The sequence below is a fragment of the Pygoscelis adeliae genome, unplaced genomic scaffold, assembly GCF_000699105.1.
Source record: "Pygoscelis adeliae isolate BGI_AS28 unplaced genomic scaffold, ASM69910v1 Scaffold58, whole genome shotgun sequence".
Classification (NCBI taxonomy): Eukaryota; Metazoa; Chordata; class Aves; order Sphenisciformes; family Spheniscidae; genus Pygoscelis; species Pygoscelis adeliae.
In genome coordinates, this window is record NW_008825564.1 from 370,931 (window position 1) to 398,037 (window position 27,107).

The window sequence follows — 27,107 nt, forward strand, 5'->3', positions numbered from 1 at the left end:
GATTATTCAACATCTGGTAGGGTAAAATAGAGGCTTGCATGTGTTAGAGTGTTACCTAGTCATGAGCACTTGAGGGGCTGAGAAGCCAAATCTGATTTCAGGATGTGTGTGCCCCAGCAATGACCCCTGCTGATGCAGGTGCAGCAACGTGCTGCTGGCTATGTGCATACAGAGGAGAAGGTATTCAGCTGCTGGGTGATGTTTTCTGCTTGAACATCTGTTTCATATTTCTCTTGAGGAAAAGGTACTAGGCTGGATGGAAGCACTGCAGAAGCCAAATCTGCCCGGGGCCTGCCAGCTAGACCACACATGAGTCAGTCCGTGAGTGCTTTGGAGGAAGAGACAAGGAATGCTAGTAGGAAGAAAAACTTTCATACCATTGCTGAAGAAAAACTTTCATACCATTGCTGAAGAAAAACTTTCATACCATTGCGAAAGAAAAGGTGCTAGGCTGAATCACAGAGGCTTGCTTGTTTGGTAACAGTAATGTATTCTCTCTTTGCCTCCCCTCTATTTTTGTTTGTTTGTTTAGGTTGAATTTTCCTATCCTCCCCTAAAGCCTGGAGAAGGACATGACAGCCATAGTTTACCAGAGGAATGGAAATACTTGCCATTTCTCGCCTTACCGGATGGCGCTCACAACTATCAGGAAGGTAAGAAACAAGCGAGGAAGTTGTATGTACTACTACGTCTGCAACCAAAATAAGAATCCTGATATCTGAACGGTTGATGAACAATTCTTTTCGCTGTCGGACTTCCTGTACTTTTTGTTTAAGCTGCAAAATACATTGGCAATGGTATGTTGCTTCAGAGTTTCAAGTGAAAGTAGATCATAAAGGTGTACCTTCTACATGTCAATAAAAGCTTAAGGGTTACGTATCACTTGTGTGTAGTCCTAGCGCAAAACAAGGCTACTGGCTTTCTCAGAAGTTCTTTGAAGGGGGAATAAACTCTTAAGTAAAACATAATCCAGTTTTGAGGTAAGGGAAAAATGAAATTCTAAAATTCAGCTTTGTAATGTATGTAGTCACGATTTTATTTTTATTTTCCTCCACTAATTTAGAGATTCTTAGAATGACCTACAAGTCATTAAATGTCTATAGAATGACATATTTTGAAAACCAGCAAATGTAAAGGGCAGGAGCAGGAGCTTTAGTGTATTTGTCAGCTCAATGAAGGTAGAATGTTTCCTTTGCCACATGGTTACCAGCGTTCACTGCAGGTTTGTTTTTTTTTTTTTTCATGTAGTATTGCCTTTATTTCTTTGTTTATTTGACAACAGTTCAGTTCATCACCTACCTAACGAGCTGCATGTTCAGTTGTTTCATCTTTTTTCTGCACAGCAGTGAACAAAGAAGTCACTCAAAACAGCAAAATCACAGAAACCTTTTAATACTACTTTTAATAAGATTTTTTTAACTTGATGCACTTAGTTTCCTAATTCTTCAGCTTCCAGAGACCTCATTTTGGAAGCAAAGGGAGTCATATCAAAATAATCCCCTTCCTAGCAGCAATAAGAGTCTCGCTGACTCTGCTCTGGGTCATGATTTTTGTTCAATTTCTGCATTGTTAAATACCTAACGAGCAGTAGGCTGCATTCAAAGCCAAGAAAATCATATGTAGCTGCACTTGCCTGTTCTCTGTTGGCTCAGTACCATCCCAGTTAATGCTCAACTTTGAGCATTTTCATTGCTGCACTGAAAGATTATCAATGTGTATTTTTTTTGGGGGGGGGAAGACTTGGCAACAAAACTTGATGTATGTCCTTGTATTTTGTAGGCAAGAATACACATGAACTTGAAACAGGCAAATGTTTCAGATAATAGTTATGTTACATTTACTGTAACTTTATTAGATATCTATTTTTGAGTTTTAAGCTAATTCCCACTCATAGTTGCATTTTTGCAAAGAGGATGACTTGGTACAGGAAATAGTCTTAAAGGCTTTCTAAAACCCTAGGTGATCTCCATAATATAATTAAACTTGTTCAAGGGAATAAGCTTTGTTATAAACAGTCCCTCTTTCTGTTGGACTTAATGCACGTGGGATTGTCTCTTCTGTTCATTTTGTTACTATGAAGCAAGCAAAAAATTAATAGTTGGTTTCAAAACAGATTTCACTCATGTTTTGAAAGGCAAACAGCCATAATGTCCTATCCTTACTTAGGATTTAGCAACTTTTTTGCAGTATTAGCAAGTGCGTGTGTATATGTATGTGTGTATATATCTCAAGCCATAAAAGCCTGTCTTTCTCTTGTCATATTTTATAGAGATTTTTTTCTTTCATGTCACACTTACACAGAGACAGTCATTATTTTGTGTGAGACTAGGATTCACAAATCCTTTTTGTTAGCATAGTGGTGCTGCTGCGTGGGTATCTACCTTGGTAGTGGTAGCACCTACTGTAATCTTTCAACTGTATATGTCCTCCTTGGTGGTTTTTTTTTCCCCCCATCTTAATTGCATTTACCATCTTAATGGTATTGCACTCCAACTGTATACCTTGCCTCATAGTCTTTGCTCCTCTATACTGAATTGGGAAAGCAGCATGCCCGTAGGTTTCGGTGGTGCTTCTCTGCTGTCAGTAGCTGCTTCTGAGAACCTGTCAGTGGGCTTATAGGAGCTTGGTCAGGCTAAACATGAGGCTGTTGTCAGAATATCCATATTAGCACAGCTGGAGATTCTTCCACAAAGCATCTAGCAATTTGGAAACTAATTTGGGTGCAGGCATAGCTTTATAGATTACTTTTTCTTTCTTTTTTTTTTTTTAAAGTCTCAGAAAATAAGTGTGCTAGTATTTTCAGCAGTAAACCTTTTACAAATAAGTAGTGCTGAAAATAAAAATACTGAACTCTTGTTAGTGGCTTATGAAACAGTCTTTCTTTTTCATAGATACCGTGTTTTTCCACTTGCCACCGAGATGTGGGGATCAAACCACAGTATATGGCGTCTCTTGCTATAGGCAGATTGAAGCAAAGGTAACTTTCCAAGTTGTGAATTATATTAATGAAATAACAGGCTTGATGCATTGATGACCCTAAAATTCAGTGGCTTGTAATACACCAACAAACTGGATGATTGGCTTACATTAAATATCTATGAAAATGTGCACAGTAGGTAGCTGCAGAACTTGAGAACTCTTTCTTTTCCTTTTGTCAGCAGGCATATTGTGATCTTTTCAAATGTTCAAGGCAATTGAAAAATATGTTTTGGTTCTTGAGAGCTAATCCAGGCATCAGCACCAAGTAGCAAAATGAAGCTGACAGTTTGTCAGGCGGCCAAGTCATGTTTCCAGGAAGTAGGCCTCTTGGGTGGAAAGTTTAAATTTCTCCAGTGTGTGACCATGAAGAAAGTATTTCCTGGGATCTGACTGTGCAAGTGTAGGGATGTTTCTCTTCGCCCACCTCCTTTGCCAAAAGTACACTTGCAGAGTAGACCAGAATCTTCCCATTCATTGTGGGAAGCTGCTTACTGATTCATTCATTGTGTCACAGCTGCTTACTGATACTGAACTTCTGGCAGTAAAGCTGAAAAATTGATGAGAGCTAGTGTGCACCTGATCACACTGAGGAGCGTAGGTACTTGATTTACTAGAATCTGCCCATATTTTCAAAAGTAGTAACGGTAGTATGATCTGTGCACTTACAATTGAGAAGTTACTACAAATTTCTTTAAAAATTACTCCCTTTTCCAGTGAAGTGCCAAGAATCTGGAGTGCCATGTGGGTTTGAGTTTTAAATGAATCTTGCATTCAGAAGATGTAAATTATGTACTCTGTTTTAGTGTTAATCATACCTTGATTATATTTCAAGTTCCTGTTTATGCTATAGGAGAAATTTTACACATGCAGATTTTAATTACATTTCTTTTGAACTAAATCCACGTTGATTTTGGTTCAGTCATTATCTTTGCAGCCAGTCTTCACTGTATTCTGTGATTTAGTCTTGCTTTTTTTTAATTATGCAATAACTTGGCTTTATTGTGCTCTTGATTCCAGTTTATACTGTTTAGTAACCAGTTAAGAAGATAAATAGATGTTTAAAATGAACTCTTTTGGAACAAGTAGAACATAAACCAATGTGTTTCATATGACAGCTAAAAATCCATCTGTCCTTTTTGATGTGTGGGCTGCAGTCCGTACACTTGCTGTTTTTTACAATTAAGTGAATCACTTGGCTGTATTTCTGCCCCCACCCTTTCTAGGTCTGTTGTTAAGTGCTGGGACCATTTGGTCTGGCTGAGAATGTAGTTGATGGTGCAGATGATACCTCCTTTATTTTATGGGTGGCTCAAAGAAGATCCTCGAGTATAAAGAAAAGAATTTCTAGGCAAAGACTTTTCAAAGTGGGCCATTTTCACAGATAATGTTAGAGAATAACAAGTGGTGTGTTGTGGCTTCTCTTCTGTTGCATTACCCTGAGTTAAAATCCCATTGCCTTTTCCAGGGCTATCGCCTTTTTCTCATGCTAGTGTCTTTTAAACAGTTCTCTGCCTATCATCACAGCTGTATTTGGATCTTTGCTGTGCACAGTGAGATGAGAACACAACTCTGACATATCAGTGTTATGACCATGTTTACTAGGTAAGGGCATACTGTTGCATGGTTTGGATATTCCACCATCGAAGGCAGTCAGTTTTAGGATTTTGTTTAAATAGGGGGGTGGTATGTGGCAACTAGACCCGTGAAAGAATTCTTTTTGAAATTGTGTGTGGGTAAAAATACTGTAATACTTCTATTTCTTAGGCATTAAAAGTACGGCAAGCAGACATCACCCGAGAAACAGTACAGAAAAGTGTCTGTGTTCTCAGTCAGCTGGTAAGAATGTTTGTTTAACTCCCAAAACGCTTTCAAATAACATACTAAAAATGATTTGTTGTCCATATTCTTATTTGGAACTTTGGCTTCAAATATGTCTCCTTAAATCATTGCAGAGATGAATAACGAAGTAAAATTGAATTGGAAGGCTATGGCATTTGCGTGAGCTGCCTTGAATTGGTATCTCCTTGTAAGAGTAATTGTGAAAGTGTCTGCCTCTTGTCAGGGACCAGGATATCTATTTGCACTTTTGATTATTCTTAAGTGCTACTAACTTTATTTTATGTAGTAGGATTGAGGGGTTTGGCCATTATAATAACTGGAGAGAGTGGCTATTGACAACTGTGAAAGAGGTTTTAAGATGGTCAAACATACAGCATACTCTTCTTTTGAAGGAACATCTTGTATTTCTATTTATTTAGCAAAAGCTACTGGTCACCAGCCAGGGAACAGATATTCTTTCTGTGCTTAAAGGTGAAGAAAGAACTATTACTGGAGCAGTGTTAAAGCAGGAAAGACAACTTCTCCAGAAAGATGTTCAGTGATGGTATGGTATGTGCAAATGGAAAGAAAATAGAATTACCATCATTTAAAATGAGCACAGGAGAAAGGTGCTGCGAGTTAGCAACTAAGGACTGCCCCTCCACGAACTGTGTGTAATGTGTCTATATTGCAAGATAAGAATGGGAGAAGATTAAAGTTCAAACTGAGTGACTAAATAAGTTTTCTTCACTTGCTTTTGTGTTTGTTTTTCTTCCAAGCCTTTGTATGGGTTACTTCAGGCAAAGCTGCAACTCATTACACATGCGTATTTTGAAGAAAAAGACTTCTCACAAATTTCAATTCTAAAGGTAACTTTTAAGTAATAGCCACACAGAACAAAGCTTTTAGTGTACGGCTATGGACTTTAGTGTTTTTAATTAGTGCTCAAATACTCCATTTGCATAGGTCATTCAGTTACTCAGCTCTTGTAATAACTTAACGTAAACTAAATGAACTACCCTAATCTGACAGAGGGTCAACTTTCTGATTTGTAATGAAATACAAGAATGAGCGTGATTGTCAGCCTGTATCTCTGTTGACTCCATTAGTAAAATTTTACTTTCTTTCTGGAATAAGACGTTGAAATCCTTGAATAAGTGAATTTTATTTATTCTGGATTTTGTGTGACCATGTGCCATTAATGGCTTCTGGGTTCTTTTTGCCTTTATTCTAACTTTTACAGGAACTTTATGATCATATGAATAGTTCTTTGGGAAGTACGTTGCTAGAAGGGTCACAAGTTTATCTTGGTAAGTGACTTTTTTTGTACAAGCAGCAGAGATAATGTTATGCTAATCAACACATTCCCTTCCTGAGCTAATTTGTTTATGCGCATTAACAGATTAAGCACCAGAGGTTTGTGTGCCTGCACAGTATTCTGTTATGCATTTCTTTATTAATGGATTTAAATAAATGTCAAATAAATGTAGTGTTGCTTTCATAATAGGAGTTAGTTGTAGGTTGAAAGCCATGTTACCTCTTGACCTAACAGTTTGACAAGCAACTGCTTGGCTGCTTTTGGGAAACAGTACCTTCTTAATTTTTAGATGGAACTATTTGATGGTGTGGGGTGCTCAAGCTTTCATCTACCTGTTATTTGGGATATCTCCCATTTGATTCTGATTCTTCCCTGTGTTTTCTGAATGCACAGTGTAGTATTTACTTCGGTGTTTCCATAATGCTGTGTGGCAGCCAACAGGAGTAACTCAGAGCATGACTATTCACATTATTATTGTCTCCATTGTAGATTTAACTCTTGCTCCTGCTCAAAAGAAAGAATTTGATATGAGTTCTGCTATTGAAATAACCAGATTCACATAGGATGTATAATGGGTGTACCCCTCCCCCTGAAAAACGGTGACAAGAAGTAAGTTAGTATCTCTACTAGCTATTAAACTGCAATAATTGCTCTTTTTGGTATCTCAGGTCTGTCTCCTCGGGATCTTGTTCTTCACTTTAGACACAAGGTACGTGTTCTCTGCTAGATATATAAGTACAGCACTTATTTTGTGTAGTAAAATGCTTTGTGAGGAACTGAAAAATAAACATGTCTAGACATACCTGAGCTAGGAGTAAGATGACTGTTTCCTAAGTACTTCTGGTTACAGTGTCCTGATTTCCCTTCCCCTTCCACCTACATAACCTCAGGGAAAGTAAGTTCCAGACTGAGAAGTTTTGTCTGTCTGCTGGATTCCCTGGAGATTTCTAGGTTTGTGTGATGTTTCTTTATTCTTTTCCCAAAGTGCAAGTGGTGTCTCGGTTATGGTCTTGTTTCTATTTCTTGCTTCTTGTCAGATGAATGTGATACAAGAATATTGCTAAAGTCCGTGCAGACACAGCTTGGAGCATTTTTCCCTCTATCTTGTAATTTTTGCCGCTTCTGCCATCATAGAACCTGAGGGGACTTGCACCTCTCCTTTTTCCTAACGACTATTGAAATTCAGTGTGTATCCTATAGCTAAGGTGCAAATAGCATTTAGAATCTTTTATTAACTGAGAGGCATCAAGGAAACAAATTCGAGAATCTGGATTTCATGGTGAATTTGCACCTGCTCAGTAGATTTTTTGGGGTAGAACTCAGTTTCATTTAACTTAAGATGTCTGCCAGTCATGCCCCAGAAGCATGTGTTTTTCTTTGAGTGTAGAGAGTCTGGACAGCCACTTCTGATCTAGATGCCTCATCTGTAGATGCCTAAAATTAGGTGAGGTGAATGCTATTCCTGGTATTTTGCTAAATTCTTTTCTGTCTTTCTGTGGAGGAACTCTTTTGTGTTTATGCAGTTTACTGTTTTTTAAAATTCTGGAATTACACAACAAGTTCTTTCTGATTAGCTTTGTGTGATTCAAATTACACAATTCTTGTTTGTGCAGGTTTGTCTTTGTGCATCTCAAATACTATTTTAAAATGAGTGCTCAGGTGGAGGAAGGGTATTGGAGCACTGGTTTTCACTGGTCAAATATATTTGGTCATTTGACAGTTATGCAGTGATTAACATGAAATCTTGAATAAGAGATTATGCTTGCACAGTATTTTTGATAAATGGCACTGGTTCACTCACCATGTTTTTCCTTTTTGTGTTTTTTCAGGTCTTGATCCTTTTTAAATTGATTCTTCTAGAAAAAAAGGTAATGTTTTGTAGGCTGAGGCAGGTAATGGAAATAGAAATGCAATTGTTAAATTTTTTTCATATGAAGTTATGTAGAATATACTAGTGAAAAACAAAGTAAAATAAAGTAAAGTAAAAGTATATTTCGCATCCATATTTAAATTGGGAAATTATGCTAAAAGTAGCTACTGTGTGTTGACGTATAAATTTGCCTCCACTTCTGTTCTGTCCACGCTCGCCTTATTAATAGCTGTCCCGGCCAGAGTAAGTAAAACATGATTAAATGTGAGTGGAGAAACTTAACGTATCCTAAAAGATAGGAAAGGATACACGTAATGCAAATAAAAGGGAGCATGCAGCTTTACAGGGGTTCAGGAAGTAGAACTTCTGGTTCAGGCTTAAAATTGGCATACCAAAGGAAACGAGTGCTACAAGTGTCCTTCTGACCTGAATTGCATTGACACCTGCAGGAGACAATGTAAAGAGCCATATCTGTTAGGTCAGACTGAACTCAGATTATAAATTGGTAAAAACTGTTGAATTCTAGACTCTGTTTTCTTTGGGCTATTTTACTGCCTCAGAAGCAATGCTCTTTCAGCAATTTAAGTGGAATATGCAAAATATACAAGCAGATGTGAAATAGTAGATACATTTGTTTTCTTCTGTGTATATATTAATACCCTGGAACAAGAACTTTCAGTTCTTATGCAGGGATTTTTTTTGTTTTGTTTTGCCTTTTTAAAATTTTTGTTTAAAGTTTTGTTTCTGTTTCCCAAATGTCACTTTTTCTTCAGTGAACCTGCTGTGTTAAAATCCAGCTTCTTCAGAATGCTGAGAAGGAACATTAGACTTTCCTGTTAGCTGCAACTGGAAAGTCAGTAGGACTTAATCTATAAGATATTGAAACAGTTGTGGTTTTGTGATTTTTTTTTTTTTTTTAAAGTCTATATCCAAGGCCTAGGTATCTTTTATGAGGCAGTAAATACGGCTTTTAAAAATAGAAGTAGCAGCTTCTCCAAAGCTTTTTTGCACTTGTTACTTAATTCTGTAAGTTAGATATACCTTGACAGTTCTAAGTATTTATTCTTGAGAATAAATGCAGTTTCTGTATTAAGGAGCCATATGCTAAAGACTGCTATATTAAAGGCCATACAAAAAGTATACTTGAGAAAATATGATAATGACATAGTAGGAGTACACATGTAGAAATGCATGTAATCAAGACTTGATATGCAAGCTTTTTCCCAAAAGTAACTTAATACTGTAAACTTTCAGAATTTTTTTTTTTTAAACCGTAAGTGGAAAAAATATTTTCCAGTTAAGATTTTGTAAAGCATCTCTACTGATCTGTTTAAAAACTTATGATAGCATTTCATCAGGTCAGTTCAAGCATTTGGACATATATAAACAAAATACTTTACTGAGCTACAATTCTTTTCTGAAGCTGCTCAAACTACAAGACATAAATGCACAGGAAGAAGGGAGAGGGAGGGTTTCCCAAGCATGTTCATATGACTCAAGCATATGAAATTGTTTTGAAAATAACTGGATGCTTATTGAATAAACCTGCAGGTTGCTTTGGTTTTATTTTTCCCTAAGCTCAAACACGAAGAGAACACTTGCAATTTCAAAAGGAAGAGTTTTGGTTTTCTGGCACTGCCTGTTTTCTGGCAGATGTTAAGGTTCCAGAGTAACTGTGGGAATCTGTATGTTCAAAGGCCTTAAATATAATATGCAAGAAGCCACTAGTAATGCCAATTTTCCTTCAGCTGAAAAATGCCTGAATGCCACAGACCAATTTCCTTTAATCCTTAGCAATTTGGTTGATGCCTTTCCACAGGCTAAAGGAAATTTTTTTTCACCTCTCAGCTGTTATTAGGCTGGAAGACTACTTCCAGATGGTGATCCGTGTGACTTTTTGCTGCCAGGACCACCCAGTGTGCTGATGTAAACGTTGTAGGCCATATAATGGGGTTGGGAGGGGTAAGGAAGTGTGCACCCATATAGATGGAAAGATGGCAGAGGGACTTGATGGAACAAATATAGGAAAGTACTCGGCTTAAGTAAGTGGTATACCCAAACAAAAACCTCGACTGGAATAGATTTCTTGAAAGCAAGGTACTTCATTATAGACTTAATTATTTCTGTAGGCTTAAAAATAAGTTTGGCTAGGAATACATGGTACCTGAGAATCTAAACCTGTAGGGGTATCGTAGGGTTTCTGTTGTAGTTCATTGCTATTGTATCATGCATCTTTCATACATGTATTATAGAGCAGCATCTTAAAAGAAGTTAGACTTTTATTCCCATTGGAGTCAGCTGAAATTCTTTCCTCAGTGAGCTCCTTGTTCTTCTCATCATGCTTTTTCTGTGGCCGTTGCAATTTGAATTCACCTATCTTGAACATAGAAAAAAGAAAAATTATACAAGATAATATACATAGTCTATTTCTAGCTGAGGTACCATTAAACATTGTTTGTATGTGTTAGGACTGCATAGGTCTTTCTCTTGGTTCCATCAATTCACTAGCTTGTAGACTTGCAGATACACGTGGAACATGAGTTATTATTCATCAGTCACTTCTAAAGTGTCTTCCTAGCTTACAGCAGAAGTCTTTTATTAAGTCTAATAAGTCTGCAAACTTGCACTCTTAATTTCATCATATGCCTATTAAACTGGCCTGCAAAATCATCAAGTTAGATCATTCTGTATTCCTTTGCATTGTTGATTCCTTGTAACGCTCACGTATTTTTTTTTAGTAGTATTGTGCTGTTTGAGGATGTAAAAATGGCAAGTTGACTTTCGGGGGGGGGTTTTTTGTTTGTTTTGGGTTGTTTTTTTGTGGGTGGGGTTTTTTTTGTTTTCTTCCCTCCTACCTGAAGGTCTGTCCTGGAGGAACTCGAGTAGTTAATATTCGGTCTGCCTTGTGTTTCTTCTTTCACTGCTAGCCTTTGACACCCCCCTTTTGAATTCCTAACTAATTTACTAATCCAAGTCTCTCTGATTTAATTAAGGAGATTCTGTTTTCCCATATTATGCCTTACGTGCTTTAGTTAAGTATCCTTAGTATACTTAAGTTATATAAGTATATATACTAAAGTTAGTATTCAGTCATGTCTTCTGTTTCCAAAAAATCTTTTTTTTTAATCATAGGAAGATACCTGTAACAAATGCATGCTGCATTTATCCTGTTTTTCACTTATGTGCATATCTTTAGTATATTTTCTTAGAAGAGATGTTTTTGCATAGGTTTTTGTCAGAATTCTGGGACAGAGATTATTTGGCCTCTCTGATTTATAACAGAGATTTTAATGTACTACAAATGAACAAGAATTTATACAGCATGCCAAGAACAACTTTTTTCTATCAGTCATTCAGTAACTGGATCAATTTGGGGAAAAAAATCTGAATGACTGACAGAAAAATCTGAATGATTGACAAGTATATATTACACAGAAGTGTGTGTATATATAACATATATTACAAATATTATAAAATATAAGGATACAATAGACATTTAAATATTTACTTTGAACTGTTGTAAGAGCTTTTGTTGGTAAGCAGGCTTTCTAAAATAACATAAAAAGCAATGCCTTGAATAGTTTGCATGTGTTCCATCTGTCTTTGTCATGCTTAAGTGTAATTTTATTTTTCTCATTCTCTCCTCCCTAATTCCCCTTTCCTCTCTTGCACGCTCTTTTCCTCCCACCCCCCTCCTTTCTGCCACCAGGTGCTGTTTTATATTTCTCCGGTAAATAGATTGGTGGGAGCTCTGATGACTGTCCTTTCACTCTAAGCAGAGAAGTTTGGACTTCTTTTTATATGCTTTCTGGTGATAACTGAGACTGGCTGTACTGTTTCATTTGGAAAACAACTTATGTAACAGTAGAGTTATATTGGTATGTTGCCTGAAAAATGGGCAACTTGTATGCATGTCCATGTACTATGTACACATCTCCTAATACTTACTACTTGCACTCTATGGGTTATTTCTTGTGCTTAATCGGAGCCACTGGATCTTCTGTATTGCCTGTGGATAACGTAGATGAGACCCTGAATAAGTCACACATTCCTGTCAAGTTCCTTAAAAAACAAAAATACAAACCTCTCTCTTCCTTCTACATGTGCTCTTCAAAAAAGGGAAAAGGGAAAAAAAAAAAAAAACCAAAACCCCTAACCTTGCTAATTCTTAGCTTCTAACCAGTCTTCTCAAAGCAAAAAAAGTTGGGGCAGATTCTTTAGGAGAAAAAGTGTGGATTGTTTTTTTTTTTTAACACACACATCCCCCTCCCCAAAGTAGTGGTTTAGAATAGGTGATTGTTTATATTAAATATATATATTAAAATACTATGCACACAAAAGCCCTTTGTTCATTTTCTTTAACAAAAGTCACTTAAATTTCTATTGAGATGCTGATATTCATGCGTGCTGTTACTTTCCAGGTATGATTGAACATGGTCTAACTGACTGCTCACAGTATAGACCAAGAAAGAGCTTATCAGAGGATGCTGGCTTGCAGGAAAATACACCACGGTTAGATAACTATGTTTCTCTGTCTGCTGCTGATACTTCAAATACAAACTTAGGAATGGGAAAGGGAGGCAGGAAGACGGCAGGAAACCATTCACTGGAAAGCCAAAAGGCAAACGTGCATTTCTCCCAGTCAGAGAAGACTTGCAATGGAGCTCAGTCCTCCAATGGTACTGTGCAGCGCTTGAAAGTTCCTTCCCGCGCTTCTCCAGCGTCCTCTGAAAGTGACTGGGAGACCTTAGATCCTAGTGTTTTGGAGGAGTCTAATTTGAAAGGAGGAGAAGGTGAAAATACAGCATCAGAACAGGCTGAAAATCTTCCAAGTGAAGGCATGAGCTCAGAAAGCCTTCCAATCACTGTGCAGCCCCAAGCAAATACAGGACACATGGTGCTTGTTCCAGGACTGATATCTGGGTTGGAAGAGGACCAGTATGGTATGCCGTTGGCTATTTTTACAAAGGTAAACATGTTGTTCATGATACCTGGTAACCCATAAAGACATCTGTTTTTCAGAAGTGGCTAATACTGTTGGTTACCCAACTCCAAATGGACAGTAGGGTACTACGGAACATGTAAGTACGGTCTCTGGCAAGTGGCTGTGTTCCTAGGCAGGTGGAAAGCGTGAGTGCACGTCTGAGAGTGGTGTGCGCACGCCCACATGCATTCCACTTTTTTCATATGTATGCAAACATACTTACATAATGTTTGCAATTCTACATGATAGTAACCTGCAACCTCACTGTGATTAATAAATTGTATGTATCAGTAACTACTGTTTTCTTTTACTCTGAAGAATTGTTGATGTAACCTATATGGGGCAAGATCAGAGTACTTAAGAAGTGTTTAGATACCTTAACCTAAACTAAGATTCTGAAACCTGTATCTTAGCTGACACCTAAGCCTACGTTTTCCTCTTTTAATTTTTTTATATATATGTATTTATAAATGTGCATGTGTGTGTGTATATATATGCACAAAATGTGTGTATAAATGTATATATATATACACACAAATATATATATATACATTTTCAACAAAAAGTAAATTTTTATGCTTTTATCAGTCACATTGTGCTGAGCTGCTGAATTTTAAGCTTGCGTTGATGCCTAACTGAACTCCAGGTATTCCAGAGTATCTCGAAGGACTCTGGTGGGCATTGTCAGGTAACAAGCAATACATTTACTAGGGCTAGTTTCCCATAAAAAACAGGGAAAATGCATCCCTTTTAAAGATACTTTTTTCAGTAAAAGAAGTGATGTAATAATTTTTTTGGTTTTGTTTTTTAATGTAATAACCTTTTAGAGTAACATTTGCACAGAAAGTAGAAGATTCAGAGTTATTTCCTCAAGCTGATGAGGTTCAAAGTGATATTTCTTCCTGGAGAGGTGCTTATTTGCATTTCCTTGCAGAACATTGTATTTGATGATTGCGTTTGAGCTTCTCACAATAACTTTAATTGGAAATGGTATGCTATGTGGGCCCAAGTGAGCAGCTCAAATGTCATTGCCCTATATTGCCTCATGTCACTGTTAGAAATGCTTTTTCAACAAAGATCTGCAGTCTGGTGTTTGTCCTTATGGTCTGTCTAATGAAAAGAATAGCCTGTAAATTGTATTTAGTCGAGTTCTATTGAAAATACCAGATTGAAAGCAAGAAAATAATTGATATGTGGACCTACGAGTGCAAACTTAGTTTGCTACTAAGCTCATAAAATGGAAAAGTAAACAATTTTAAGGAAGCTGACCGTTTCTATGTGTTTACCTTCTGTTCCACAAAGGCACTTTTCATTTGAGTTTAACCAATGTAATTAAAGCAGAAAAGGCTTTACATCTCTAAGTTATCAGAAAAATGTGATGCCAAGTTATAGTTTAACCACTTACTGGAAAGTTTAAATCTCTTTTAGAGCTCTCATCTCAGGGTTGTTTTATGCCATGCCATGGGAAGACTAATAAATCTGACAAATTTGAATGGGAGGAGATTTTGCCAGATGGCATAATACATTATCCAAGTATCCCTGAGCATAAGGGGAACTAGGTTGTGGTACTTGTTTCTTTAGTACCAGTTCTGTAAGACCTAATCCTCATTTCATTTGCACTCTTTTAAAAAAAAAAAAAAGGAACATGTTCATGGAAATAAAAGTTGTTATAGACAAATGTGAATTTGGAAACTGACACTTGATACTTTAAATAGTGAAAGATTTCCAAGACTTTGCCACTTGAGTATACAGTAATTAAACCTTCCTTTGCCAGCTTCTTAAGCCATATTTTTTAAAGCTTTCCAATTTAGGTTGGTGATTCCTCTCAAAAAAGCATCGTTGTTCCTTTGATACAGGCTGTTTGTTTTCAACTGATAAGTGCTTGTCATCTGGAAAGCCATCCCTGTGTCTAATATAACAAAAGGGAATAGTTGTGCTCCTTTCTTCCATATGTTTCCAATTACCATGTACTGTGTGATAAAGTGCATGTGCTCTTTGTTTCTGCCCCGTATGCCGTTAGCACTTCTGGGTTCCTACTAGTGAGTAAATTGCTTTGTGCTTTATGCAATTGAACAGCTGGAATTAGACTTCAGGGGTATGTTGATCCTATATTTTAAAAGAAAATTACAATACCTACAGCTGCTTCTCAATGATCTCTCAATGATTTACCTCAAGGCCTTTTTTCAAAATGTTTGGTGGTTTTTTTTTTTGTATTGGGATGTAGGATACTAGATTAACTTACAAGCATGGAGTGGCTAAAAAGCACAGTGTATTGCTTTCTATCCTGCTCTTTCTTAAAGCGACCATACATATGCTTATCAAAAATTGATTGCTGTCACTGGGGCGTGGAAATCTCCACCTACAAAATGTGGATAGCAGTCTGTAGCTTTCCTGCATTGTGTGCCTCAGGACTTCTAGAAGACATCATGGTATGCAAGTGGACAGATGAATCTTTATCTCTGTTGACTTCTTCTCTCTGAACTGACCCAAGACCTCACTCTTGTTTTATGCTGCTTATTCTGTTGCCTTATAAACACATTTGGTTCCTGTCCTTTGCATTGTATTTCAGTTTCAGTCCTGAGACTGAAAGGCAACACAACCTTTTGAAAAAACTAATTTATGTGGAATCTGGTTGCTTTGCCTTGCAGATGTAATGTAGCAAAACAATAGATAATTGTGGCTGAAATTGTAATAGCCAAGGTTCATTCTGGGTGGAATGTGCTGGCTTTTATTAGAAAAAACTCTGAATATAGACACTTTTTTTCTTTTTTTGGCCTTATGTTAATCCTCTAAATATCTCTGTTACTTTAGGGGTACCTTTGTTTGCCATACATGGCACTGCAGCAGCATCATCTCCTGTCAGATGTAACAGTCCGTGGCTTTGTTGCGGGAGCCACCAATATCCTGTTCCGACAGCAGAAACATCTGAGTGATGCAATTGTGGAAGTATGAATCTTTGCATTTGAACTTCTTGAACTGGGGCGGGGGGCGGGAGGGAGCAGAGGTTGCATATTAAATATAGCTTTAAAGTTTCACATTCATGCTCAAAATTTGAATTACTTCCCTATGAAATAAATTCTTAAATGCAGAAGCTTATTACATTTGTATCACTTGTTAGGATAGGATTAGATACACTGTGCAAAACTAATACATGTTTTTCCTGTATATTCTTATATCCAATATTTGAATTTGCAGGGCACTTCCTAAATTTTTGTTTTGTTGCTGGTGTAATTTTACTTTTCGTGTCATGGGCTTTTTTCATGACTTTGTAATTAAGGTCTTCAAAAATAAGTGCTTGCAGCTGAGAAACAGATACAGTTGGATAATAAAGCACATTGCTATTGACTTCTGATTTAACCAAGAGGTTAAAAAAAATAGTATCTAAGAAAACACTGTGTCAGTTCTAGTGAATAGATACAACTATATAATCAACACTTGGTAACCTAAGATAGCTACGTATAAATAATGAACTTAATAAATTGAACTGGTAATCAAAGAGCCTCTAGGAAAATACATGTGAGCATCAAACTTCCCCTGCCAAATCCTGTCAAATAAGCAGCTTTTACTATGTGCCAGGAAGATGATCAGATTGTGGTTATATCAGAACAGTATCTGACTTTCTGAAAACAGTTAATTCATTATTTCTTTGGCCATTTGTTTCTTCTTGGTATTTTGGGGGATTGTGGGTTTAGATTTAGGTAGCAATATATGGTAGTATGTATAAGCAGTTTTATTTAGATAAACGTTTACCCTTGGAATTATTTCAAACAGATAGAAGATGCTCACGTACAAATCCACGATCCAGAACTCCGTAAGATCCTGAACCCAACAACTGCTGACCTAAGATTTGCAGATTACTTGGTGAAGCATGTAACTGAGAACAGAGATGATGTTTTCCTTGATGGCACTGGATGGGAAGGAGGAGATGAGTGGATCAGGGCTCAGTTTAGTGCTTATCTTCACGCACTGCTTGCTGCTGTGCTGCAACCAGGTAGAACAGATACCTTGTCTAGGGACTGAGATGGGGGTGGGTGGATGTAATAAGCATTTGCTCTGTTGCGTTAAAAGCGTGGCCTGTCATTGGATTTCCCTCTGCCTAACGTTTCATTTTAGGCTGCTTTTTCGGTTGTCCTTGGCTATCCTTGTTATTCCTTGACAAGCTTATTACTAATTCTTACTTCACAGCCTTACAGACACTTTCTTCTTTGACTGTCTCCTTCTCCTTGACTTAATTAAGCTTTCCTCATAAGTAGAAGTACCTGAAACCCCATATGTGATGAGAGTTTTACAAACTTGGGTGTCTTACAAACTCTTGCAACCTAAAGTTAATTTTGGGGAACTAATTGGATTCAAGGAGACATGAAGTTAAGTTTTACTAGGCTGTTCCATCTCTTTTCCCTTCCTGCCAAGATCTTAAGTAGGGATTCACATAAGTGAAAGTGTCATCTAGAGGCTTTATAAGCTTGCGTTTTCTGGAGCTCAACATTTTTTGTCTTAACTCAGAGGGAATTCTCTATCTTCCAGCCTTTTGTGCGTGAATGTAACGCAAAGAATCAGTGGTTTATTTGTGGAAAATGTTTAGGTTGCCCAGCACTGACCCTGTTAACTTCATTCTCATCATCATTATTCTCTATTCGCATCAGTTAACTAATTCAGATCTTGTTCTGTGGTATTTGTGAGAAAACATGGGATTGAGAACTTGATTTTAAAGTCTGGATAAGTTCTTTATCTGACAACATTAATATTTTAAGATGATTACCTGATTGATATGAAATGTCAGGGGTTTCTGGAAAGTCATACTTCTTCACTGGCTGCCTCTAAAATGATTTCCTGTACTCTTCTGTGTTTTAAAGGGAATGTTGTTGTTATAAATTTATTCCACAGTAGTTCATACTGCAGTTTTGGAGTGGATTTGGGGTTTACTAAATTTGAATGAGTAATAACATAGTACAGCAAAGCCCAGTGTATCTGACCAATGCAAATTATGTTTTTGTTCTTAGTTGCTATGTGGCCATTCTCTCCCCTTTCCTGTCTTTGCCTAGAGAATAAGTCAAGAGGCCGATGTTTGCATGACTTTTTTTTTTTTTTCCAGCTGAGCTCTTTACTTAGAACTTTATAAATGAATTAAAAATAAGAAAAGTATTTTTTTTAAAAGATTTTTTTTTTACCCCCCCCCCCCCCCCCAGCTTTGTATATTTGGGACACTTCAAAAGTGTTTTATTATTTTCATTTTAAAGTGCCCAGTTCTTAGTACTGGAGTTTTAGTTATCTTTGATTTGATAAGAGCCTGGAAAATTTTAATTTTTCTTTACAAGAAAAAAAATAATATGTCTTGTATTACATCTTGAATGAATTGCTGCAAATTCTCATCTTTATTTTAATTTATCAGACAACGAAAAGACTTTGTCAGACTTTGGAACGGCATTTGTAGCAGCCTGGAAAAATACCCACAACTACAGAGTATGGAATAGCAACAAGCATCCAGCTCTTGCAGAGGTAAATTCTAGGTAAGGAACCAATTTTTTGTAATTTTTTTTTTTTTGGGCATTTAACATGAAAAGCTCCTAGTATGCGTAGTCAGGCACACTGTTCTGTAGAACTACAATGTTCCCCTTGTTCCTGCTAGAAAGCCCTGAGGGTGAAACTTTGGGGCCCTATTCTGTAAGTACAGAAACCGAGTTATTTCTGTTCCTCAATACCTTACTCTAGTTCTGGGCTATAGTTTTATGAAGAAAAATATATCCAGAGTCAGGAGAAGTGAAACTTGTTCAAGTTGATTGTTGGCTGTCCCCAGCTGCAGAAAGTTTGTCATTCCTCAGGAATTGTCCTCAGATGGTTCTGCTTTTTATTAATTACTTCCAGGTGTCCAGGGAATAGCTGTGTCCAGGGTTGTCATTGATGGGAATGGAGGGGAGCTGGCTGGTTTCTGTTGCATCTTCTATACTTTGGATTGTTTTATGTGTGTTTTCACTCAAAGATTAGATGATGCCAGGCTTGGTAACACTGTTGGCTGTGCATGTGTTTTGTTTAGCATGGGTTATTACTGTACTGCAGGGAGTTTTGTTTGCTTTTGCTTTGTCAGCTGCTGTAGTCTGAAGAAGGTTTTTCTTTAGACCTACAAAGCTCTTTTGGTCTACTTAAGGGATCTTTTTTTTCTTTTTTATTTGCTCTGTGTTGCTAGAAGGAGGTGCCTCTACCTTAGTGTGAAAAGGTTGTTAGTATCTGGTTTGTAAATAGAAGGCACCTTACAGGTAGTTCATAAGAAATTTAAGGTTGAATAGTCACTGGGACCTAGCCTTCTGTAAGGTGATACAGTAGTATATCTACAAAAGACTTTTTTTTTGTAAGCCGCAGAGAGGAGTACAACTAATAATTGTGTGATATGGATTAATCATGAAAAAAATAAATAATGTTTTCTCGGGTTTTTCCTCCTCTTCTTCTAGCCACCCATTCCAGGGACAGTACTCTGTATCAGATGTTAAGTTAAGATTGTCACAGTAAGTATATAGTACTTTGATTTGTTTTGGGGTTTTTTTAAAGTGTGGTCAAATATTAATGACTGTATAACTGTTGTTATGATGAACTAAACAAAATAATTGTTTAAATTGGCCGTGTACATGAAACTATACTCACTGTTCTCTTGCAAAACAACACCACATCTAAAGATGGAACGTTTGCTTGAAATAGGGGAAAACAGTGCTAATGCACTATTTTGTGTTGGACTTCACATAATACAGCCCTGATTTTTTGCGTTGCAATTATAATGCTTTTGTGTACTTGCTTTTGAATTGTAAACTAAAGCTGTTAAAACTTTTATCAGTGTTTTTCTGTTGTTGACTTTAGGTCTCATTATTAGGAGAAAACAGCTTTTTTTAAATTAGCTGGTTTTTAATACAGCATTGTTCTAAAGCTCTTGAAGTTCACTGTATATGTACTGAGACATGGTTCAGTTTCTTCAATTTAGAAGTTTAAAATTAATTTTACATTATCTCTTCTTGCACCAAACTCAACTGAACTTCAAGCTGGTCTCAGCTCTTACCTGTAGTATTCAAGTCTAAAACTCAGTGGTGCTTTCCCATAGCTGTTCAGCTCTAACTGAAGCCAGAATTCAGTCTTGGAGTTGCAGTTAACTCTCTCATCTTGTTTATGCACGAAGCAAAATGTATTGTTTTCTCACTTAGCTATGTTGACTATAAAACATCAGAGACTGGTTCTTTAAGATGTAAAGATGTAAATCAGCAATACATGCATGCTGCTGATTCTGCACCTGCCTTGACTGTGGACTGTTATTTTCAGTACACTGTGAGTAGGCCTAAAACACATGCTAACATAGAAGAACAGCTTGAGGAATAAAAAGGTTCAGACTTCAGCCCGCTGAACCTTTTTGTTGCTTTTGCTGACCAATGACAGATTAAATTTCCGTGATGGCGATTGAGAGTGCAAATGAATCAAGATTTATCTCAAGGTAATGGCCTTCAATAAGGTGCATGCTGATAGCAGCTCTTATTATTAATGGATGGTCTTTGTAGAAAGACTTAATTTGAAAGATGCGGTCGTGTCTATTATCTTTCACTTGCCCCATTTTTGTGTTTGAAAGGGGAGATACTAACTCTTCTGAGTAGCCTGAAATCAGTGTAAAAGGGCCAGTAGTTCTCAGTGTGTCTCTAATAATAAATACTTTTACAACAGTGCCTTTATTCTCCAGATGTGACTTTCCTGTCAGATACTCATCAAAATGACTTGCTTTTGCAAACTGGGCCTAAACTTGTTCTTGGTATACTCTGTTCTTTCTGCTTTTTGCATCTACACTGAAGATTTTGAAAGTGGGAAAAGAATGTGGCATGTTGTGTTCTTAAGTTTTACATAAATGGGTTTGCAAAGCCTGAAATGTGGACTTGAATGTTACAATTTAAAACTAAATGAGATTATTTTCAAGTGATCACACTTGTACAGTAGAACTGATTGCTTTTGAACTTTCCTTTCGAAATGGTGGTGGTGTATGTCATCTTTTTGCATTTCTTTAACAAAAGCATGAGTGTAAACTGTACTTGATCAAAAATTTAATCTTAGAGCAAGATACAAAGTAAGCTCTATTTAGAAAAAAGAATAATGACTGATCAGTAACACTTTTGTTTAAAGCTTATATATTAGGGCTAAAACTTCTCAAAACTAATAAATTACAAAGTCAGATTTGCAGAACATAAATGCATTTTGGTAAACGTTTAGGAAAGGTATAAAGTGTGTTGTATAAGAATGAACCATTGGGCATTTTGATTTCTGTCTTGCTGACAGTATCTCTTCTTCCTCTGAGAAGCTTGCCTAACTGATCTGTGTGGGTAAGATGCATGCAGGAATTATGGGCTTGATCATATGTGTATATATAGACACAGACACACAAAAAACCCTATATGTATGTATGCTATATAAATCTTTGTGTGTGTTTTGATATATATTTTAACGATGTATTTTATTTACACTTGGAAGTAATAAGTCAGTCAACTAACAGTCTTCAGTATCTCTCTTCTTTAGCTCTGTGCAAAACAGTGAACGTGGAAAGAAGATTGGAAATGTGATGGTTTCTACTAGCCGAAATGTTGTACAAACAGGAAAAGCTGTAGGTAAGAAATTTATTTAAAACCAGCTTGCATCTAAGCCATATCTTTTTTTTTTTTGAAGAAGCATCCTATATCTCAGTTATATTTCGTTTTAATCCAAGTATACTTCATAACATACATAAAAACCAGAGCAACATTTTGAGGGGTAAAGCTGCTTATTGAGGCCCTGTATATTGCCTAATAGTTGAAAGAGAGAAGCGGCTAGGCCAAAGAAATCAGTGCAGATTCCTTCCCCAGTGTGGGCTGGAGATGAACATGGGAAGAGGGATGCTCAGGGAAAAGCTTTCATGTAATCTGGAAATGCTTAAGACCACAACACCACCTCCTGCATTGAGCTACTCTCATTTTTATATCACTTCGACTGAAACTATCCAGAACTGGTTGAAATCAGAGGAAGACCTTGTGTCAGTTTCTGCAGGTTTTGCAATAGTCTGTAGTTTTCTGGAAAAGCACTTGTTGCACTGGAACAGGGGCAACATCACATTGTAATCTTGCAGTGCGAGATAACGTGAGTTCACCCATTGAAGAATCTGATAAGTTGTTCTGCAGTAGCTTTGCCAAAAATTGTTCAGCTTCCTCTTTTATTCCATCGGAGGCTTTCTACTCTTTTTGCAGTTGTACACTCTGGCAAGGAGCGCCTTTCGGCCCTAAGACTAGCAAGCCTTCCAGGGCAAAGGACAACATAGGCCATTTCTGCTAAGCTACTATATTCAAGTTCTTTGAATATTTTCTGACACAGACTCTGGAGTTAGATTTTAAATCCCAAATTGGACAACTGATTCTGTGGTGTTTTGGTTTTGTTTTTTTTTAATCTTTCTTTGTAGTAGCTTAGTAATGATAACACTACACTATTGACCTTCTTTCTTTTGTTTTGTAATGCAGGTCAATCCGTTGGAGGAGCCTTCACAAGTGCGAAATCAGCTATGTCATCATGGTTTTCCACTTTTACGCAGTCAACCCAAAGCCTCGGGGACTAAACGGTGGTTTTGCACAGTGCTGCTGAATATTTCAGGTGCAATGCTTTTTCTGAGCTGTAAAAAGACCGCTCCAAAACATAGTAGTGGAGACTAACTACCCAGGACCAAAACAAGGTGTATGTTGCTTGCAAGCAGACGTGGAATGTTATCATTCAGTTTCACTAGAAGTATAGAAGAATGGTGAGTGTCTCCATACAATGGGATGGCATTTGCACTGTATTGGTTGTATTTAAAATGACTATAAAGGCTCAGTTTTAAAGAAAAGACATTAGCAAACAGGGCTTCTTGCAAGCCAAATGTGTTTGACTTTAGATTTGTACATTTTCTTGGATGTTGAAAATATTTATGTAAACTAGTTATATTTTTCAATCCAAATAGCGAAACGTTTGTGAATTCTTGTTAGAAATAAGCAGAGTATAAATACTGATTCCTCTTTCAGGTTGGATTTGAGAGCATCTCTGCAAAAAGTATACGGTGGACACCCTTAAAGGGTTCCAAGCCAGGTGGAACTTTCTCGCTTTCCCCTGCAAACTAAAATCGGCAGGGAGCAGAGTGAGACTGTGGCTGACTTAAGGGTTTTTTTCCTTTCTCCTCTGTAGCCATGTACAGTTGTTTGCATTAATCTGTCTCTAGCTCTCTGTCACACAGATTTGAGGGCACAGTTGCGAAATCAGTATTTTCTTGATGTTATGCAGTAGGCCTTCATAACTTTGCATATGTTTTGGCTATGTTTTTTACCCTGGGACGTGAATGGGATTCCAGTTGGAGAGATCTTTTCAGGAAAAGTATTACAAAACAATTCTCCCAAATTGGGATTGGATCATAGACAGTTTTGTGAGATCTTGCTCTATTAGGATGTAATTACACCATCAATGTAGTTACATACATATGAATACAAAGTACTAAAAACACCTAAAACTAGCACAGTAGCAAACTCTGTGTGGCTTTTTTTTTTTCTTTGGCCAGTAAAGTTATGAAGACTTTTCCAAACAAAAATCAGCTATATCAATTTTCTGTGTCGACTCAGGGAATGTTCTGTTTGGATAACTACTTTTTTCATAAGGAAAGTAACACTAGAATTGAGAGAGTAACTGAAACGGCTCAGTTTGTATGCTTGTGTGAAGAAATATAATAGTTTATATGAAAAGATGTGGCATAATGCTGTATTTTGTATGTAACGTGCATGCGGTGTCTTCTGTATGCGAGTGTATTCCACTTCCTACATTTCCTGATTCTGAGAGAGATTATTTCCTGTTTCTTGCAATGTGTGTGCCTCTATATGCCTTCTAACGTCCCCACATGATAGCTGTTAACATTTTCGACGTTACCTTATCAAATGTTCCAACTTTCTGTAGTAAAAAGCTCTTAGTTTATTGCCTCATCGGTATCTGTCAGCATTTTGCCATGTTCTTTTCCGGGGCCAAGATTTCAAGTCATGGTTATTTCTTCTATTCCTCAAATAAAATACAGCAGCTGTACAAGAGCTAAACAAGAAGGCTTGAATGTAATTTGCTTTAAGAAATCTAGGTGCATTTGAAAAGCTAATAGAAAAGTCACACTTGTATCACGTAGTTACTGTCTAACAACTTAGTTTTCAGTTTTATTGCTTCAAACAGCGATTCGAAAACACAGGATCAGGTTTAAAGCCTTCATTGATTTTTTCCAGGACAAACTAGATAGGATGGCTGTGGAAAACCTGAGAGTATACAGCTAGTTTGAGTAGTTTCATTTGAGAAGGGCTAAAAGGGCCCCTAAAGCTCTACCAATCTACTGCTTCTGACGTACAAGTAAAATGTATCTACAGAACTGCAACTATTGCTCCTGGTCTCCCTGTCTGTATTTGTGTATCTCCTAAAATTTCTGACACTGTTTTATTTCACAACTCTGTAATAGACGTTTATATCTTTTCAAAGACTGAGTAATACTTGATATGCAGGAAGAGCTCTGGTGAAATAAGAGTAGGGCTGCATTTATTCATGATGACTCTAGAGCTTTCTGATTCAGCATGCAGATAAGAAAATTGAGAATAATCACTTGCTTTTGTGAAATGGCTAACATATTATCTGCTGTCTGGGATTTAAGTGGTCGGGCTTCATGTTGTAGTGAAGACTGAATTAAGGCGTATAAAGGATCTAAGCACCTATAACACTAACTTCAGCGACGTAAGGCACACTAGGTAAATTTAGGCTTAGGAGCTAACGATGGTGAGTTCTAGGAGCCAGGCAAGTGGTTGGTATTTACTTGTACAGGGTATAGAAACAGGGCCTTCAAGGATCCCTTTTCAATATCCTTGTCTTTGTCACCTCCTCGCCTGAGTTTCTTCTGTAGAATTCTCCTATGCCCCGAATTTGTGTAGCCCATCTGTTAGCTCTCTGCATTCCCCGTACTCCCACAGACTCCCTCGCTGGCCTAGGGATATTAGAAAGCTGACTTTTTTTTTTTGGTAGACCGATCTGAAGAAAGGCAGAATGAGGTGCCCTCTGCAGCGCTAAGCTGATGCACGGCTGCTCGCTGCTTTGTACAGGGGCTCTGTCATGATACTTCACAGTATTTCTCTTATGGGCAAGAAGACCAGACAGATCCTTCTCTGCAGTCTTTTTCCCACTGTCCCAGCTGTCTCTGTTGCGGAGCCAAACATACAACCTGATTAAGAGTATTTTCCTTTCTTTACAAATGATAGAATAAGAAACCTGTCTTCATTTTCAATCTTTTTAAGAACTGGCATCTGCTAGCAAGTTGGACTGTGATTTAAACTCATACAGTGACTAAGCCTCATGCAGCAGGTGGAGATGAAGTGATCTTCATAATATGTGGTCTTCATTAACATGTATGTTTGCTCTTTGGCATTTGCTTAAACTTACTTTTGGGCTGTAGGAAGGCATGCAGCCACTGAGGTTCATTGAAGCTCATGTAGTCGTCGTCTTAATTTACTGGTTGTAACCTCTTTAGTTAAATCCAATGCAAATGCAAGTTATTTTCCTCCCCTGTTTTAAAATTTCCAGTGCAAGCATTATTACTTATTCAGAATGAAATGGAAGTCGACTGCCTAAATCTAAGACGCTGACATCCATTTCTGTGCTGCAAGAAACACTGGGTCCTAAATGAATTGGTGATAGTGCCTCTGATGAGTCAACTGTGAAGCTATTGTTACAGCTCTGTCATGATGCGTGTTGCAAAGGTATTTCTGGCTGTCAATGCGCAGCATTAACTGGCTTAAGGTAATACAATAGCGCACCTTTCAACTTTCTGGCATCAAGGGCATCAACCTCGGCTTTTTGTACGTGCCAGAATTTGAGGAACCGCCTACTGAGCACAGATACGAGACAAAAGTCCCAAAAACCCCACAAGACTAAGTCTTGTTGACCTAATGTTTCATTTGACTAACACGTTTAGCATTTTTCATCAATCATTTTCATGTCATAACCCTAATTCCTGTGCACATCTGGCACCAGTTTCCTCAAATATTACAATGTAATTATCATTTTTAGATCAGTGGTCTAGTACATTGCACTTATTTGACCTTGTACATCTGTTTTAAGCACCTCTGTAATTAAATTTAGTATTTTGCCTAAACAAGCTTCTGATTTCCATGGAAATTATTACTAAGCAGAGAAACTAATGTGGCAGTATTTAATTGTAAAAGTGAAGGTGTGAATGCCATTTTTAAACATAGAAACTGTTGTTTGATAATTGAACATACAAGTAATGTATTTGATTTTTCTTGTGCTGCTTGGAAAATAAATACATCCAGCCTGTTTAAAGCGCTCTCTGCTCAAAAAGCTGTATTATTTTAAGAAATTAATCCCACCAGAAGACACTTGCCGGCATCTGTTTTTGATATTGGTAGCTGCTTGTAATACGCTGGCAGCCTTTTTGAAATTTGTCTTCCATTTAAACTGGTTGTGGACGTTGCTTTTGCAAATTTAGGACAAGAGGATCCTCTACTGTGACTTTGTTATTCCCTATTGGGTACTGCTCACTGTAAATTGATTAAAGTACTCAGTAGGTCACAAACCTCTCTTACATCAGTAAGAACTTTAGGTACAACTGTAAAATTTTGATCTAGATTTAGCTTCAAAATAGTACGTAGTTCGTGTGGATTGTGACGTCTAGTCAAAATCAGGATGCTGAGTAAATTAACTGCTGCACATCCAGCTCTCTGCCGTAGTGAGCTATTCACTAAAGGTTTATTTTAAAACTTTAAAACTTCTGCTGTATGGGTCACTGTACCTAGCTGAGAATGGTTTGGGAAATTACTGTTTCCAGGAGGAGGAAACATAACTGCTTTGAATAACATTCAGATGTGAATTATGCATAGCTTATGGCTAGAAAACGGTTGCAATTCTCTAAAACTTGCTCAGGTTTTTCCGACCGTGTGCAAGTAGTTGTCCAAACACACCGTAAGATGAATTTACATCATGTTGTTTATGCAGTGTAATTTTACGTTCTTGCACGTATTTAGTTTTCATTAAAAAGGGCAACTTGGAGAGTATTCATTAAAGGCAGAAACACTACGTCATTGTACTATGATTAAAGATGTATGACA

At 37.2% G+C, this 27,107-nt stretch overlaps 1 protein-coding gene across 1 annotated transcript; it reads left to right on the forward strand.

Moving 5' to 3' along the window:
• The first annotated feature begins 309 nt into the window (after positions 1-309).
• AVL9 (AVL9 homolog (S. cerevisiase)) lies at positions 310-27,107 on the forward strand. The gene is made up of 16 exons (XM_009332413.1): positions 310-321; positions 533-653; positions 2,892-2,977; positions 4,744-4,815; positions 5,577-5,666; positions 6,041-6,107; positions 6,784-6,824; positions 7,945-7,983; positions 11,695-11,756; positions 12,399-12,954; positions 15,781-15,915; positions 16,741-16,960; positions 18,359-18,476; positions 19,413-19,466; positions 21,499-21,587; positions 22,467-27,107. Exons 1-16 carry the CDS (start codon positions 310-312, stop codon positions 22,559-22,561), a joined length of 1,857 nt encoding a protein of 618 aa, XP_009330688.1. The 3' UTR covers positions 22,562-27,107.